At 43.6% G+C, this 18,000-nt stretch overlaps 2 protein-coding genes across 10 annotated transcripts in view; one reads left to right on the plus strand and one right to left on the minus strand.

Annotated features, from left to right (window-relative positions):
* The window catches only part of ENOPH1 (enolase-phosphatase 1), a 34,992-nt gene extending 23,934 nt beyond the window's left edge, over positions 1-11,058 (minus strand). For all 4 annotated transcript variants that reach the window (XM_045392414.3, XM_065545054.2, XM_065545055.2 and 1 more), the window contains exon 1: positions 10,732-11,058. In XM_045392414.3, the coding sequence (XP_045248349.1) occupies positions 10,732-10,815 (84 nt within the window). In that variant the 5' untranslated portion in view covers positions 10,816-11,058. The remainder of the gene's footprint in view (positions 1-10,731) is intronic.
* A 92-nt stretch (positions 11,059-11,150) lies between these two features.
* HNRNPDL (heterogeneous nuclear ribonucleoprotein D like) lies at positions 11,151-17,077 on the plus strand. Of its 6 annotated transcripts, XR_277111.5 has the most exons (9): positions 11,151-12,397; positions 13,195-13,363; positions 13,462-13,623; positions 14,096-14,227; positions 14,397-14,511; positions 15,064-15,234; positions 15,576-15,668; positions 16,035-16,139; positions 16,822-17,077. XR_277111.5 is itself a non-coding variant. In XM_005554938.5 (8 exons), the coding sequence occupies exons 1-7, from the start codon at positions 11,955-11,957 to the stop codon at positions 15,644-15,646; spliced, it is 1,263 nt and encodes a 420-aa protein (XP_005554995.1). In that variant the 5' UTR covers positions 11,151-11,954; the 3' UTR covers positions 15,647-15,668; positions 16,035-17,077. The 6 variants fall into 6 exon arrangements, 4 of the variants coding, with proteins under 4 accessions (XP_005554995.1, XP_005554996.1, XP_005554998.1 ...); XR_012434843.1 differs by lacking the exon at positions 15,064-15,234; XM_005554938.5 differs by having other exon boundaries at positions 16,035-17,077.
* The last annotated feature ends 923 nt before the right edge of the window (positions 17,078-18,000 follow it).

Consider the following 18,000-nt stretch of genomic DNA (forward strand, 5'->3'; position numbering starts at 1 on the left):
TTGTCTTCCACCGTGATCATGAGGCCTCCCCAGCCATGTGGAACTGTGAGTTCATTATACCTCTTTCCTTTATCAACTACCCAGTCTCAGGTATGTATTTATTAGCAGCATGAGAACAGACTAATACACCAAGCTTTGTTTAAATACTTCTAACAATGAAAATTGCTACTTCTTGGAGTGGTCCATGCTATCTGCCAGATAGTTTCAGCAGTTGTGGTATTAGAATTGCTCCTCAAATAGGCTTCCTGAAGACCATAGTAGGAGCTATCAAGAAGTTTCTGTGTTCTGGCTGCCACATGGTCTCAGGAATTAAAATCCTACTGTCCTCATCTTCATGGGGGTAAACAGGGCTGGACCCACACAAGGGATGTAAGTTGAAAACTGAAACCTTAGGAATGAACATCAGATTTCACATGTGCATTCAAAATGAATCAATCAATGTTGTGCTGATAAGACAAAAGATAATCCCATTAAGGAGATTAAATTATAATTAACAAAAGATATGCTGTTATCTAATTAAGTGCAATGAATCACACTGAACAAGGGATGGTTATCAGTACAGAAGGGCTAGTAATTGGAGTAAGGTTTTAAGCAGCAGCACAAAAGAGACAGAACATCTCCATTATCTCCAATGAGTTCCAGAGAGGGAAACTGACTGGCCCAGAGTCCTAGTCCTTAACAGTGGAGGGGAAAGGAAGGCATTCACATTCATCTCCTTGAATCTGCCTAACATCCTTGCAAGGTAAGCCCTTTTTCATAGATGAAGAAACTGAGGTTCAAAGACGTTTCACTGCGGGTGCAGAGTAAAGCCAGGACTCAAACCCAGGCCTATCAATCCCCAACACCTGAAGCCATCCAGCTCTCACGGTTGAATGACTTCAAGGAACACTACTCACTAGGATCATCTAACTCCCTGGATCTTGACAGCATATTCTTTATGGAAATTTCTAATATAGCTTTGATTCCCCAAAGAGGTTTCATACTAAGAAAATGAGAGATTATGGTTCACCCAGCAGTTCTGTAACATTTCCTATAAAGTATCAGCAATAATAATTCAAGAAGTTATAGTAATGGGAGTAATTGCCAACATTTACTGAGCACTTAGTATGACAAGCACTTCTCTTTTCTACCTATAATCACTCCTTTGTGATCTTATCTAATTCCATGACTTTAAATACCATTTATACTAATGATCCCCAAATTCTTACCTTTGGCTTGGACCTTTTCCAAATGCCTACCCAATATCCCCACTTGGATGTCTATTAAGTATCTCAAACTAAACACGTCTGAAACCACACTCTTGATTCCATCCCTTAATCCTCCTTCTCCCCCTACATAACCACATCACAGTAAATGACAGAGCCATCCTTCTAGATGCTCAGGCCAAAAACCTTAGAGTCATCTTTGACTCCTCTTTCTCTCAAACTCCACATCCAACCAATCCATCAGCAAATTCCATCAGTTCTACCTTCAAAATGTATTCAGATCCAATCACTTCTCACCACTGCCACCACGAAGCATTCAAAATTTACTCAACTTACTGATAATGCATGGCCTGAATAATGTCATTTTAATCTTCATAATAACCCTATGAAATAGGAGCTCCTACTTCCTCCATTTTTCAAAGGCACATAAAGTTTAAGTACAAATTAACAAACTGGGATTACAGTTTATCAATCAGGTCTTTCTTTTTGAGTTTGTAGAGTCAGATCCCTGGAATCTACCCCCTATCAGATCAGGGGATGTACATCTTTACCCCCATCAAAGGGATCTAATTAGCTTCCTGAACTTACAACGACTTGGACCCATACGAGACCAGCCCAGGGAGTTATCGAGTCTCTTGGAGTCCAAGTATACACAAGCTTAACTGTCAAACACTGTTCTGATAGTGAGCTCCAAAGTCCCACCCAAGGTCTCAATGCTGAAATTACCATTAGTTTCCAAACCGCACGCCTTAGTTTCTCTTTACTCAGTAAAGGGTATCAGGTCCACACTTTTTAGACTTAAGAAAATGAACTTGTTAGAAGGTCACATTATGAATCACTGGAAAGAAAATCAAGCTAAGAAATGAACCCCTCATGCACATACGTAGAAGGCAAACAACCCCCTTCTGTCCTAAACATGTTCTGTCTTCGAAAAGAAACCCATTTTCCTGAAATGGTGTCACCTAGGAAAGGTCCAGAGAGGAGCCAGGAAGGCCTCTGAAGATAAAGCTACCAAGTTTCCACACAACTCTTTAGTGAGCTGATGGGAAAATGGTGCAATAGGATTAGGGCGGGTTGGTTTCCATTCCTCTTCTGACCTGCACCTCCACCAAAACCAATTTTGAAAATAAAATGAGTTGATAAATGTGAAATTCAAAGTTTCATATAGAAATAACCTTTTATTGTAAAAAAGAATACTTTTTTTTCTTTAGTGGAGTGGTAACACAGGGTAAGCTGTAAGGATAGAAAATGTTAAGACCCATCAGACAAAGAAGCAAGCACTTTTCAGGGCTAAACACAGGGTATCATTTTAAGTCTGTATGAGCAAGATAAAATCCAGCCTATGTATTTAAAATATAGGGGTTATAGCTTAAAATTGGTGCCCCGTTTAAAAATTGTTATTTATTTTTTTGATCATGCCACTGCATTCCAGCTCTGTCACCTAGGCTGGAATGCAGTAGCACAATCATGGCTCACCACAGTCTACCTCCTGGGCTCAAGTGATCCTCCCACCTCAGCCTCCTGAGTAGCTGGGATTATAGGTGCACACCACCATGTCCAGCCAATTTTTTATTCTTTGTAGAGATGGGGTCTCCCTATGTTGCCCAGGCTGGTCTTTAACTGCTGGACTCAAGTAATCTCCTTGCCTCGGCCTTTCAAAGTGCTGGGATTACAGGTGTGAGCCACCATGTCCAACCCCTTTTACTCAATCAGTCTGACTATATATCTTTCAAAGATCTCTATGACTTTACTATGTACCTAGGGAAAAAAACAGAAGGAATATTCACCAAACTCTTAATGGTCACCTCTGGGTGGTAGGAGCATATCAGGGCTTTCACTCTCTATATCATACTCTTCTTTATCTGCAATTTTATAATCAAGGTGAACTAATTTTCTAGGAAGAATATTTGGGGAGGGTAGGAAAACCTTTCCTCTAGTCTTACATTAACAGATGCAAGTTTCTATAGAATAACATATTTCACTTTTTATCTTAATTTTGTTAATAAAATTTTCTCTTTTATGACATTTAATTTCCATTATCAGCTGGTTTCATCCTCTAAAACTTGTAGGTTTTGGAAATGTTGAGTCAATGAATTCCAATGCCACTCTAGAAACACTTTCAGTTAAATCGTCCAAATACAATAAAGTACCACCTTGAGGAAATCTGAAATAGCAAGGATTGTAGAGTGTGGAAGAAACTGAATCCCAGTCCCTCCCACACCCATTCCAGAATGCATATCACCATCACCCAGCATGTACGGCATGCCTGATATATAAGCACTGTGTGAGGCTCTGGTCCTTGCCCTTGAGGAGCGTTCCATATAGCCTGGAAAAGAGGACACACATGCAACATCACAAGTCAGCTACTGGCTCCAGTAGCAAACACTATACATGGTACTGGCAATGAGTACAGAGGACGTGCTTAAATAGGTCCTTTACAAGCAGAGGTAGCTCTTACTTCCATATTCCCACAGCTTAGCACAATAAGTAATTTTTTTTTAAGTTAATGAGTGCATGAGCCCCACACTTGGGGAGGAAAAGGTATGACATTCCAAGTTGGAAGAATGGTGGCAGCAAGAAAGGGCATGATTGGAATGTGCATGTTCAGCTATGTAAAGTGTAAAGGAAGAGAGGGATAGAAAGTTGGAAAACCCAATTTGTTGAGCTCTCATCTCACAGCCAATGGGAGACTACAGAGGACTGTGATTGTGCAAAGGTAACCTATTTATGTAACTGTCTTCCTTTCTAGGTTCCCTGAGGGTGACGGTTGGGTCTTAAGGACTCTGGATCCCTACCATATCCTGGAACATGACAGGTATTCAATTAAATGTGAGGGAAAGGAAAGAAAGAAGGATTGATTAGGCTGGAAAGATTATGCTAATGCTACAATACTGAAGGTTCTAGAAAAATAAGGAACCAGAAATCAAAGCCAGAGGTGCTATTTTTATAATTTTTTTTTTAAGACATGGTCTTGCTATGTTGCCCAGGCTGGTCTCAAACTCCTAGCCTCAAGTGATCCTCCAACCTTTGCCTCCCAAAGTGTTTGGATTACAGGGGTGAGCCACCGTGCCCAGCCTGAATTATTTACTTAATGCAGATTCTTTCAGTTCCAACGATGATGATGATGATGATAATCATTACAATATATTCTGTGTGAGAGTAGGATGAACATGACAGTCCCAGCTTTAGGGAACTAACAGGTGGCTGGGTGAGCAGATTGTCTAAGGCTCGTGTGGTAGGCAGCCCAGGTCTCCTGAATCCTAGGTGAGGCCCCTCCCAGCTAGGTGGGACAGTTTCCTTCCAGAGGAGGCTAGAGGTGCTTTCTATCCACCATTTTTTTTTTTTTTTTTTTTTTTGAGACAGGGTCTTGCTTTGTCATCCAGGCTGGACTGCAGTGGCACAATGATGGCTTACTGCAGCCTTGACCTCCCAGACTCAAATGATCCTTCTACCTCAGCCTCCGGAGTAGCTGTGATCACAGACACATGCCACTACACCTGGCTAACTTTTTTTATTTTTAGTAGAGACAAGGTCATGCTACGTTGCCCAGGCTGGTCTTCAACTCCTAGACTCAAGCAATCCTCTCACCTCGGCCTTCCAAAGTCCTAGGATTACAGGTGTGAACTACCAAGGCTAAGGCTCTATCCACCTCTTGATATACGCAAGACAGTGATTCTCCAAAGACTCCTCACCTTGTTTCAAGCCGAGTCAACAAAAATCCTCTCACATACTACCATGAATGTAGTTGGGAAACACTGCCCTAAGCAGTAGAAAAGGTTGGGGAGAAGGGGGCAGTGGTTTATCAACCCATCAATAACTACTTATCTGCCATTCCAGTGCTTCCACAAATTCTTAGAGATCAACAATATCCTGCATCTTATTTTTAATGTATCTCTGGGTAGGGCAATAAGGAGCAGACTAACTGGGAGTAAACATGGTGGAAGTAATTGGAAGCATGGTGGGTTTCAGGAAATGTAAGTTCCCTCTTTTCCTTACCAATCCTTCCTTCATAAGTACTTTCTATTTCCTCCAGTCTGATACTTCCTGCGTTATAATCAGTGTTTCTATAGGACTTCATAATTTTCAAAGGCTTTTGCATTTAACCTTCATCACCACCTTTATAAACAAAACATATCCTAGTAACCCATCCTTGCAGATGAAAAAGCCTAAATCTTTAGACTGAATGAAGATAGGGAAAGAGATCCTATTACAGTTACTGGTGTCAGTAATAAATAGTACAGGTAGAAGAATGCTTCCAATTTGCCATCCTTGTAGGCTTTATTCTAGCTGTTTCATCGTGTGGGCAGAGTGCACATCATACACTTCTCAATGCTGGCAATAACACAAGTAATAATACTTATCAAATGGATGTTTAACCAAAGTTGGGAGATAACTATCAGACTTCAAGCTGCCTTCCTAGAAAGACCATAATTTAATATAGCAGTTTTCATAAGAAAGATGTCAACTGCAACACTCCCCCCAATTATTATCTTCTAAAATACATTATTAGAATATATTTAAGAGGACATAAATTATAAGCACAGTTAAATAATCAAGAATGAATTCACTATTTCTGAAAATGCTTTACCAGCCTGAACAACCCAGTGAGACCTCATCTCTGCAAAAAATTTTAAAAATTAGCTGAACATGGTGGCACATGCCTATAATCCCAGCACTCTGGGAGGCCGTGAAGGGAAGATTGTTTGAGTTCAGGAGATTGAGACTAGTCTGGGCAACACTGTGAAACCCCATCTCTATAAAAAAAAAAAAAAAAGTTAGCTGGGCGTGGTGGTGCACACTTGTGGTCCCAGCTACTCAGGAGACTGGAGGTAGGAGGATTGTTTAAGCCTGGGAGGCCGAGGCTGCGGTGAGTTGTGATCGTGCCACTGTATTCCAGCCTGGGGGACAGAGGCAGACCTGGTCTCAGAAAAACAAAAGCAAAAAAGAACAAACACCAGAAGTATGTGTCCTGTGGTAAAGGGCAAGAATGGTAGTGGTGGACTTAGATGCAGCGGGAACATCTAAGGAAAACTGGGCTCTGCTGCAGCTCTACTCCCTACAAGTTGCAATGATCCTCAGGCAAGACACAAAGACGTGGTATAAACTGAAAATTTGTTACCATATACTTTTTTAAGACAGAGTCTCGCTCTTTCACCCAGGTTGGAGTGCAGTGGCACTATCTCAGCTCACTGCAACTGCTGCCTCCCAGGTTCAAGCAATTCTCCCACCTCAGCCTCCCCAGTAGCTGAGATTACAGGCGCGCACTACCATGCCCAGCTAATTTTTGAATTATTTATTAATTTTTTTCTTTCTTTTTTTTTTTTTTTTGAGACAGAGTCTTGCTCTCTTGCCTAGGCTGGAAGGGAGTGGCACAATCTCGGCTCACTGCAACCTCTGCCTCCCGAGTTCAAGTGATTCTCCTGCCTCAGCTTCCCAAGTAGCTGGGATTACAGGTGCTCACCACCATGCCTGGCTAATTTTTGTATTTTTAGTAGAGACGGGGATTTCCCCATGTTGACCAGCCTGGTCTTGAACTCCTGACCTCAGTGATCCACCCATCCCATCTCGGCCTCCCAAAGGGCTGGGATTATGAGCTACCACACCTGGCCTAATTTTTGTATTTTTAGTAGAGACTGGCTTTCACTATGTTGGCCAGGCTGGCCTTGAACTCCTGACCTCAAGAGATCCACCTGCTTTGTCCTCCCAAAGTGCTGGGATTACATGCCCGAGCCACCGCATCCAGCTTGTTACCATATACTTTTATAGTACAGTACTTCACGTTGATTAAAGGACTCTCATACTAACTGTGTCATTTAACATACACAGCAGCCAAGCAAAGGAGACAGGACAAACAGGAGGGTCCCGTTTCCAAGGCTGAGTGCAGTAATGGAAAAAATAAGAGTTTTTATGAATAAGACAATCTGAGTTCAAATCCCAGGCATCTTCTTCAACTTTTCAGAGCCTCAGTTCCATCCTAAGTAAAGTGTAGACACAGTGCGTACACAGTCTTTTAGAATGAGTCAAGGATCGAGTACTGCATGTATACAGTACTCAATGTTTCCTTCCATCATTCCACAGGAGGAAGGGCTACAAGTTCACACACCTACTCTGACTTTAAAGCTCCAAGTAGATTATCTTTCAACTCCCATGCTCAACCTCTCCGTCCGTGCTCAGATTCAAGAATGTAACTCAGCATCTCTTTAAAAGGTATTTAAAAGATTAGTCACTGAGATACTCTACTAAGTTTTTTGTTCAGGTAGATTTGTGAAATGTCACTCTCTTGAAATCTCACAAAGTGTGTATGTGTGTATATATGTATGATACTGAAGGTTCTGAGCAGTCATGCAATAAAGAAATCTATTTGCATTCATTCTGACTAGCATTTCCCAAAAGTGCATTTAATGGAATCCTTTATTACATAATTACCATAATTACCAAACATCCACATAGACCTTTCTTTTAAACATACTTTTAGGAACAATGGTTTTGATAAATGCATGTCTAACAAATCATAATAATAGATTAGATTATAATAGATCAACAATATTAATAACTAACAATAGATAGTATTATAGGACAGGGCATAAGAAATTATCCTTTAAATGAGATCCCTGAATCATTCTTTTGCAGCCTGCATTGAATTTGCACATTGCCTAGCGTCAAACTCAGAAAAATTTATTCAGGCAACTAAGACATTTTTATTTTCGGATTTCAGAATAAGTCTGCCACAGACACAAAGATTCCAAGAAGTGGCTCATAATGTCATCTAGCAGAAGACACACTTGGGGGAAAAGGTGGGGGAGGGGTATTATGTTTTGATGCAAAATTGATTTTGTATGAGGTTTCTTATTCCCTAAATCTACCTTCAGATAATGGTAGTATCTAATGATCTAATGCCACATCACTACCTCTCCTGTTCTTATCTTTGGTCTCCTGATGACAGTAGAAAGCAAGAGAGAGTCAGAATGGAACGAGTGAGCTGTTAACTATAAATAACAAAAATGAGGACTCCTTTTTTCTCTGAAAACCAAGAAAGCAGTTACTCTGTCACAATCCAAAAAAAGGAAATTAATCAATCATCAGTATTTGTCCTGGAATTTTCCGCAAAGGTCTCTGGTGTGATTAAAAATGTGGAGAAGGTCAGGCGCGGTGGCTCCCGCCTGTAATCCCAGCACTCTTGGGAGGCCAATGAGGCCGGATCACCTGAAGTCAGACCAGCCTGGCCAACATAGCAAAACTGTGTCTCTACTAAAAATACAAAAATTAGCCGGGCGTGGTGGTGCACATCTGTAATCTCAGCTACTCAGAAGGCTGAGGCACCAGAATCGCTTGAGGCAGGAGGCGGAGGTACAACACTGTACTCGCTTGAACCCGGGAGGCGGAGGTGCACCATTGTACTCCAGCCTGGGAGACAGAACAAGACTCTGTCTCAAACAAAACAAAACAAAAAAACAAAACAAAATGTGGGGAAGAGGCCGGGCGCCATGGTTCATGCCTGTAATCCCAGCACTTTGGGAGACTCAGGTGGGTGGATCACTTGAGGTCAGGAGTTCGAGACCAGCCTGGTGAAACCATCTTTCTACTAAAAATACAAAAATTAGCTGGATGTGGTGGCACATGTCTGTAATCCCAGCTACTGGAGAGGCTGGGACAGAAGAATCGCTTGAAGCTGGGAGGCAGAGGTTGCAGGGAGCTGAGCTCATGCCACTGCACTCCAGTCTGGGTGACAGAGCGAGACTCCGCCTCAAAACAAAAATGAAAACCGTGGAGAAAATGCTAAACTCGATTTCTTCTGAACCTATGCTAAGATGTCAAGGTACTGTGATTCTTCTAAAAGAATTTTAAGTGGTTGTTATGTTTGGTGTCCTAAAAGCATACATGGATTTTGTATTATAACCTACATCAAGAAACTCATTCAGGCCAGGCGCCTTAGCTCATGCCTGTAATCCTGGCACTTTGGGAGGCCAAGAATTCCAGACTAGCCTGGGCAACATGGCAAAACCCCGTCTCTACAAAAAATACAAAATTAGCCAGGCATGGTGGCTCTCCCTTCCGTCCCAACTACTCCAGCGGCTGGGGCAGGAGGATGCCCTAAGCCCAGCGAGGTCGAGGCTGCAGTTAGCTGTGACTGCACCACTGCACTCCACTCCACTCCAGCCTGGGCAACAGAGTGAGACTGTCTCAAAGAAAAAAAAAAAAAGCCTCATTCACAGGTAATTTTTTTAAAATGTAAACTAAAATAGAATTTAAAACCCAAGCTGCTCGGTTTCTTGGAAAATGGATTTTTCCTACTTTGTAATATACTTTGTATATCTCGACTATGATTGTGTATGCAAGCACCTCTAAGAAGAAGTACTTGTATCTACAATGAATTCTTTTTTTTTCTTTTTTTCTTTTTTTTGACACGTAGTCTTGCTCTGTCGCCCAGACTGGAGTGCAGTGGCTCTAACTCAGCTCACTGCAAGCTCCGCCTCCCGGGTTCACCCATTCTCCTGCCTCAGCCTCCCGAGTAGCTGGGACTACAGGCGTCCACCACCACGCCCGGCTAATTTTTTGTATTTTTAGTAGAGACTGAGTTTCACCGTGTTAGCCAGGATGGTCTCGATCTCCTGACCTCGTGATCCGCTCGCCTCAGTCTTCCAAAGTGCTGGGATTACAGGTGTGAGCCACCGCACCCGGCCTGCAATGAATTCTTAAACCTCAGGGAGCCAAATAAAAAGACAAGGCCTGAGGAATTCTTTCAAAAATTAAAGTAACATTTCATATTTACTTATTCTAACAGACAAAGAATAAAGAAGGAATCCGCTAAGTTGTAAGCTGAGGTGCAGACAAGTGCTGGTTCACAATGACATCCTAGAAGGAACGCTCTGGATAAGAGCTTCAAGCTTCTACGGTTTTCTGAGGAAAGTGAACGGAATCTAAACGTGTCCTATCGCTCAAAAAAAATCAGCGCTGTGGACCACAGAGCCTAACAGAGTAAAGTAATACAGCGTGCAGTTTGGCCACTAACAGCAAGAGTGGGAAGGGGCAAAGAGGAACCTTGATTGCCCGACACCAGGGCCACCTGAAGACTCCTCTTGACACTTCAGTCTTTCCATTTTGAGATTAGAAGCTTCAAGGACCATTAAATCGCTGCCGCTGCCACACCAGGCCCGACGGAGCAGAAAGGCTGCGCTCACCGGCGGAAGCGACCGGGTGCACACCTGCCGGGTAGGGAGGCCCGCACGGTCACACCCCGCCCCGGCTTACCTGCCCTTCGGCGATTTTTAGCTTCAACTTCCATCCCTTCCCACCCATCTGGATCCAACCAAGCCCAAGGGCGGGGGAGGGAGAAGCTAGTGCCGCGAGGAAAAGCATCCCCGCCACCCGCCGCAGGCTTTCTCTCCTCCCTCCCCATTCCACAGAAGAGGCAAAGCCACACCGCCTCTCCTAACCCTCGTCTCTAATGCAAGGCCTGCAATACTTAGAAAAAAATAATAACTGTTTTTAAGGAGAAGTAACATCCCCGCTCCCTTCCGCCCCTCACCTTCACGAAAGCAATCGGGGTTGTGGTACCTTCGATATCTAACAGGATCACGGTGACTTCGGCGGGGACCGAAAGCACGACCATTTCCCTACCGGATGCTACGGGACTCGGCCTGCAGTCGGGGAGGGAGGAGGGCGGCGCCGGCTGCGGCTGCTGCCCCCGGTACCGTCCTGGGCTTCCGACGGCCCCGCGCGATCTTGGAGTCAGCGACCAAGTGCAGCCCGCCGCGCGTAGGAAAGAGAACACCTCTGCACACCTGGCACTGGAAAAGGCGGCCGCCCAGGAGCCCCTGAACTCGTGAGCAGGACGGGGCAGGAGCCCGAGACCACGTGGGCAGGAAAAGGGGCGGGCCGTGCTGGGTTCGGCGGGGCGGGGTGCGAAAGCCCAGCGCCAATTGGTCGCCGTCGGGCCTCGAACGCGATCCGTCAAAATGGGCCTCGCGTGGGCGGGAACAAAGAAGCGAACGCGGGAGCAGGATGCGCGAGAGCGCGCCCTCCGCAGACAGGTTGAGCGAGCGGGAGAGGCCCGGGGCACGTGCAGAAGGGAGCCCCGCGAGTGGCGCGCCGGGGATGTGAGTGCCCCTTGCCCTCTACTGCATCCAGCCCCCTCCCCGCCCACCGCCTCCGTCCTTGCATAGATACAGTCATCTGGCCAGCCTCCGCCCCTCCTCCCGGCCTCAGCCTGCCAGAGAGGCCGCGCGGGGCTCGGGCTTCGGCCGATCAGCCAGGAGGCCTCGCTGCGCCCCCTCGGCCCGCGCGCCCGTGGCCACAGCGGAAGAGACGCCCGCGCTGCGCTGTCCGGAGGGGCCGTCGCGCGCCCGCTTCCTGTTCGGCTGGTTCCTGCCAGCTCGAGGACAAAACACGCGTGCGCGCGGCGGGCGAGCGCGCTCGCCGCCTCAGTTGCCAGCGCCGGGCGCAGTCCGCCTTTTTCCGGAGTAGCCCGGCCGCGGTGCTAGTCGGTAGCAGCGGCCGCCGCAGCGGCTCCGCACTGGCGAACCGAGGGCAGAAAAAGGCGGGGTTCACGGCTCTTTGGTAGGAGTGGGCTGGACCGGACGCCAGAGACAAAGGCTCCCAAGGCAAGAGGGACTGTGGCCTTGCGTCGGCTCTGTTCGGGACTGCTGACCCCAGGACTTTACGCCCCTTCGTTTTTCTCTTCTGATTCTTCTCTTCTCCCAAGCCCGCGTCCCCTCACGCGTGGCCTCTCTCCTTGCCGGGAGGGCCGCGATGGAGGTCCCGCCCCGGCTTTCCCATGTGCCGCCGCCATTGTTCCCCTCCGCTCCCGCTACTTTAGCCTCCCGCAGCCTCTCCCATTGGCGGCCGCGGGCGCCGCGGCAGCTAGCCCCGCTCCTCCCTTCACTCGCTCCCAGCTCCGCCCGGCAGGGGGCGCGCCGGGCCCAGCGCCACGTCACCGCCCAGCAGCCCTCCCGATTGGCGGGCGGGGCGACTATAAAGGGAGGGCGCAGGCGGCGCCCGGATCTCTTCCGCCGCCATTTTAAATCCAGCTCCATACAACGCTCCGCCGCCGCTGCTGCCGCGACCCGGACTGCGCGCCAGCACCCCCCTGCCAACAGCTCCGCCACTATGGAGGATATGAACGAGTACAGCAACATAGAAGAATTCGCAGAGGGGTCCAAGATAAACGCGAGCAAGAATCAGCAGGATGACGGGTACCGCACGCTTCTTCCCCCGCTCCCCCTCCCCCAGCGCGCCGCACGCGCCCTTCGTCCCTCGTGAGCCGCGCGCTGCCCCCATTCTTTCTCAGAGTCGATTCCCCGCGTGCCCTCTGGGCCCCACTAGCTTGGAGGGAAGAGGAAAGTAAGAGATCGAGGGGGTGACTGGAGAGACCCGGGAAGAGTGGGGGAAGGGCGGAGGGGTTGGAGGAGGAGGGCGGCGGCGTCTCTGTCCCGAGCGCGCAGGCGCCGCGTGGGACCCGGGGGGGAGGGGCCGGCCTCCCAGCGCCGCTCGCTGCAGCTGCCGACGCCTCTTCATTGTGTCTCTGTTACCACTCGGCGCGGTTTTCCTGGGAAGAGTTTTAGAGGACTCTGAGTTCGGGCACAAGCAGGCGACTGGTACCCAGATTCACAAAACGTATTATGATTGATGAGTTCTCTGGGTGGAACGTTGGCTTGACAGCTGAGGACGAGGATGGACCTAAGATAAGATGTGAGGGATTCATCTAGGAAGTTGGGCCTTGTAGCTGAAGCAATCTGGGCAGAACCTTTACTATATTTTATTGGTCTCCTTTGAGTTTTGCTTTATGTAGTGCGGAGAGCGAGCTGTCCGCTGGTTTGAGTAACTTTGTTGGGATATTGGGATTTTTGTGTGACATAGATTAAATGTAAACATGGATTAAATTGCTTACACTTAGGGGATAAATGTTCCTGTTTTTATTCTACGATTTAATTCCAGAACTGAAGGATCATTTGAGTTACTGTTAATTTTTTAAAAAACCTTTTATTTCTAGTAAAATGTTTATTGGAGGCTTGAGCTGGGATACAAGCAAAAAAGATCTGACAGAGTATTTGTCTCGATTTGGGGAAGTTGTAGACTGCACAATTAAAACAGATCCAGTCACTGGGAGATCAAGAGGATTTGGATTTGTGCTTTTCAAAGATGCTGCTAGTGTTGATAAGGTAGGAACTGTGTTTTGCATTGTGCTGCTTTTGTAGTGTTTTGCACATTTTTCTGGGGGTTATATGCTGCTGTCAGATTAAATAAATCTGTCTTGTAGGTTTTGGAACTGAAAGAACACAAACTGGATGGCAAATTGATAGATCCCAAAAGGGCCAAAGCTTTAAAAGGGAAAGAACCCCCCAAAAAGGTTTTTGTGGGTGGATTGAGCCCGGATACTTCTGAAGAACAAATTAAAGAATATTTTGGAGCCTTTGGAGAGGTGTGTGATTATGTTTACACATGTTAAGCTTGATGTGTTTATAAAATGTTTAATCCTGGTCCGATTTATACAGGGCAGATTCATGTTTCGTGTGAGGGTAGGATTAAATGACTGCTCAAGTCGCTTCCAGGGACTGTACCTTGATTTGATTGCTGCTCTGATGGAAACCCAACTATCTTAATTTAGCCAAAACATGGGCACTTAAATGTGGTCGGTGTTTGGACTTGTTAGTTAGTGGCATCTTTGGGGTACAAAATAATATTAAAGGATGTTTTACTTTTCTCTCAATGCTTCAAATATACAACAAATCACTGAAGGCTGATGTTGATCATAAAGCAGTGATGTCTGTATAGAAGTCACCTGATAAGAATAACATGTTTAAGTTGAAGCCTGAAAAGTACCTGTGGCATTCTGACACTCTGGTAGCATTTTATAATTATGGGATGACCTTGAGTGTGCATCTCGATTTCAGATTGAAAATATTGAACTTCCCATGGATACAAAAACAAATGAGAGAAGAGGATTTTGTTTTATCACATACACCGATGAAGAGCCAGTAAAAAAATTGTTAGAAAGCAGATACCATCAAATTGGTTCTGGGAAGGTAAAGCCATTTAAGTACTTTAAATGAAAATTTTAAGGATTTCTTTTTTCTTTTTTTTTTTTTATCTTTTAGTTTTTGAAATTTCTCAATGTGTTTGAGAAAAATAAAATGATTAAATTTTAGAACTTGAGTAAAAATTCTATTTTCGTGTTTTTTAATTTGTTTATAGTGTGAAATCAAAGTTGCACAACCCAAAGAGGTATATAGGCAGCAACAGCAACAACAAAAAGGTGGAAGAGGTGCTGCGGCTGGTGGCCGAGGTGGTACGAGGGGTCGTGGCCGAGGTGAGACTTAATTCTTGGAATATGACTCCATGGTTTAAGCTGTATACTGCTAAATATGAGTAGTCCTGTACGAAACTAAAACTTTAAACTTAAAACAATTCCAGCGGGAGGAAAATGTTCAGCTTAGTGGGGGTTGTGTGTGGTGGTTTTTGTTGTGAGCTCACTGGTTTCAAAAAACTGTTAAAAGTATGGCCATTTTGACAATTAGTGTCATCACTGACAGGAAAAGTGTACCATTACATGATGCGCCATGGCGTGATGGGTTTTCTTGGGCAGGAGTCCTTGTTTTAAACAGAACAGTATACCTGTCTTCAGCTTTAATGGAAAATTGAATGATTTTCCATTAAATTTAGGAAGTTTGATACTGGCACAATTGGACTTTCTGCCCCCCTTTTTTAATAACAGCTGGAAGAATAGTTTTTCAAGCAGATAGTGCTATATATGTCCATTCTGCCCTTTAAGATTTGCAGAGTGAGAGACAAGAACGCATCATTTTATGTTAGAATTGGGGGTCAGAAGTTGTTTCCTAACAATCATTGTGCATTGTTTCAGGTCAGGGCCAAAACTGGAACCAAGGATTTAATAACTATTATGATCAAGGATATGGAAATTACAATAGTGCCTATGGTGGTGATCAAAACTATAGTGGCTATGGCGGATATGATTATACTGGGTATAACTATGGGAACTATGGATATGGACAGGGATATGCAGACTACAGTGGTAAGAATATTTAACTTAATTTTATAAACCAGTGGTATTAAAATTCATTGTTAACATACAATCCTGTTCTGAAATTGTGTGTACGGGCTTTCTGTTTGGAGTTAAGTGTTTGAGGCATGTTACAATCATAGGGTGATTATACTAACATAGTCTGGTGGTTATAAATGAACTAGGATGTATGATTTACGACTAGCTTATAATGGGTGTTAAAATATCTTAATATTTTAATACTTTTTATTTAGCATGCAAAGATTTGTAGATTTAATCATTTCTCAGTGTGTTTGTAAAGAAACAGTTTTGTAGAAAACTATCTTAATGAAATTTCTGTGTTTTCAAAATAGGTCAACAGAGCACTTATGGCAAGGCATCTCGAGGGGGTGGCAATCACCAAAACAATTACCAGCCATACTAAAGGAGAACATTGGAGAAAACAGGTGTGTATAAGAGTACAGGAAAACAGTAGAAATGTCTAATTTAATTTAAAGATCAATAGACAAACGTAAAAACAAAATACTATGTAGCTTGTTCTTACTAAATTGTTGATTTTTTTTAATTGCTTTATGAGCCTGTTTTGCCTAAAGTGTCTATAGATCTTTAACTTTAAAGTCTTATCTCACTTTCTTTAGTATTGCAGAAAAACTTAAGAGTTTTTCTGTTTGCTTTTGTGTACCAGGTGGTCTAGAGGAATAATTAAACATTTTAGAACTATTAACAGGTAAAGTACTGAAATGGGTACAACTTAAGGAAAACAAGAATGTTGTCTTCTAACTCTGACATTATACCTTGTTTGTACCCGCCAGCGGGAACTTCATTGCAGGCCGTGTGTCACCCTGACCACGTCTATCTCTGGGGGTCGCACGTTGCGGGCAGAGCGCAAGGCATACACCAGAAAACGCTGTCCTGTGGTATGGTCTCTTCCAACTTCATGTACCAGCGTAAAGATTAAAGTGGAAAACTTCAGACTTTGGCTTCTTTTTTAATCTTTTTGGAGATTAAGTGTCTAAACTTAACTTAAATGGTTTTTTACAGGAGTTAAAATACATAAATGCCTTTTTACAGCTTAATCATTTTGGTCTTCTGTTTAGTGTTGTATTTCAATTGTGGAGCCTCATTTTAAGTGTTCATTCTTTTAAGATTTAATGCTTGCTTTTTCTTTTTATAGCTAATAGTGAAATCTACAAACCAAAACAAGAACTTTTAAATCTGGGATATAAATTAAAGATCATATGCACAATTCAATTTATGTTCTTGTAATAAGCTTATTAGAAATTGGTGTTTGTGATAGCATTTTACTTGGGTTACTAGAGATGCTTCTAGTAGACCTTAATCTAGCATAGTTGAACCTGTGAATATGGGAAGATTGTATTCCCAGATTCTTTCCTGAATAGATTTGAATTTATTATTATTTGGGAACTCCAGGGTGAGTTTATTGACTAACCAAACTGTATTTTGCCAATAAATATGCATATGATCTTTAATTATTGAAGAAAAGAATAAAGTGAGGACTTAAAACAGTTCATGAAAGTGGACCTTTAAAAGCTTGTCAGAGTTGCACAAATCTAATTGGTATTTTGTTTTTGTTTTTAGGAGGAGATGTTAAAGTAACCCATCTTGCAGGACGACATTGAAGATTGGTCTTCTGTTGATCTAAGATGATTATTTTGTAAAAGACTTTCTAGTGTACAAGACACGATTGTGTCCAACTGTATATAGCTGCCAATTAGTTTTCTTTGTTTTTACTTTGTCCTTTGCTATCTGTGTTATGACTCAATGTGGATTTGTTTATACACATTTTATTTGTATCATTTCATGTTAAACTTCAAATAAATGCTTCCTTATGTGATTGCTTTTTTGCGTCAGGTACTACATAGCTCTGTAAAAATGTAATTTAAAATAAGCAATAATTAAGGCACAGTTGATTTTGTAGAGAGTATTGGTTCATACGGAGAAACTGTGGTCCTTTATAAATAGCCAGCCAGCATCACCCTCTTCCCCAATTTGTAGGTGTATTCTATGCTCTTAAGGCTTCATCTTCTCCCTGTTAAGTGAGGTTTCTACCACACCTTTGAACAATGTTCTTTCCCCTCTGGTTATCTGAAGACTGTCCTGAGAGGAAGACGTAAGTGTTGTGATTAGTAGAAGCTTTCTAGTAGACCATGTTTCTTCTGGATTGTAATAAAATTGTTAGCTCCTTTTACTTTGTGCCTGTCTCTGGAAAGCCATTTTTGAATCGCTAATTACTTTGGCTTTAATCAGTGGTCACCTGGTAAAAGCTTTGTAATCATAACACAATCACTTAATTCTTGATAAAAATTCAGATGCACACAGGAGCACTGTAAAACTGGTAGGATCTATGGTTTAAGAGCATTTAAAGTAGTTATAACTCAAGGATTTTGGTAGAAAGGTATGAGTGTGGTCAAAAGTTAGATTAAAATTTGAAATAGTGGCAAAAGATTTAGTTGTGTTGTTTTCTCGCAGTCACCACAAGATTGAACAACATGTTTTCTGTTTGGGCATTCTGAGGAAATTGTATTACAGTTAGCTATTAATGCTGTGTGAGTTTAGAAAAAGTCTTGATAGTAAATCTAGTTTTTAACAGTGCATGAACTGAGTAGTTAGACATTTCCATATTCAGACATAGGAATAGTGGAAAAGGTATCTTAGGTGTGTCAATCCAAATGTGACTTGAGTCATTACAGTGGACCCTCTGGGTGCACTGAAAAGCCGTTTTATATCCAGGTTTGAGAAGACCTGGAATAAATAAAA

Source organism: Macaca fascicularis, chromosome 5, assembly GCF_037993035.2.
Source record: "Macaca fascicularis isolate 582-1 chromosome 5, T2T-MFA8v1.1".
In the NCBI taxonomy this organism is placed as follows: Eukaryota; Metazoa; Chordata; class Mammalia; order Primates; family Cercopithecidae; genus Macaca; species Macaca fascicularis.

What these genes read in the sequence shown, in the direction of transcription:
- HNRNPDL (XM_005554938.5), top strand. Translation starts at nt 11,955, where the DNA reads ATGGAGGTCCCGCCCCGGCTTTCCCATGTGCCGCCGCCATTGTTCCCC. An exon ending in TACGAGGGGTCGTGGCCGAG is followed by an intron (nt 14,512 to 15,063) that starts GTGAGACTTAAT and finishes GCATTGTTTCAG; the next exon opens with GTCAGGGCCAAAACTGGAAC. An exon ending in GGGATATGCAGACTACAGTG is followed by an intron (nt 15,235 to 15,575) that starts GTAAGAATATTT and finishes TTTTCAAAATAG; the next exon opens with GTCAACAGAGCACTTATGGC.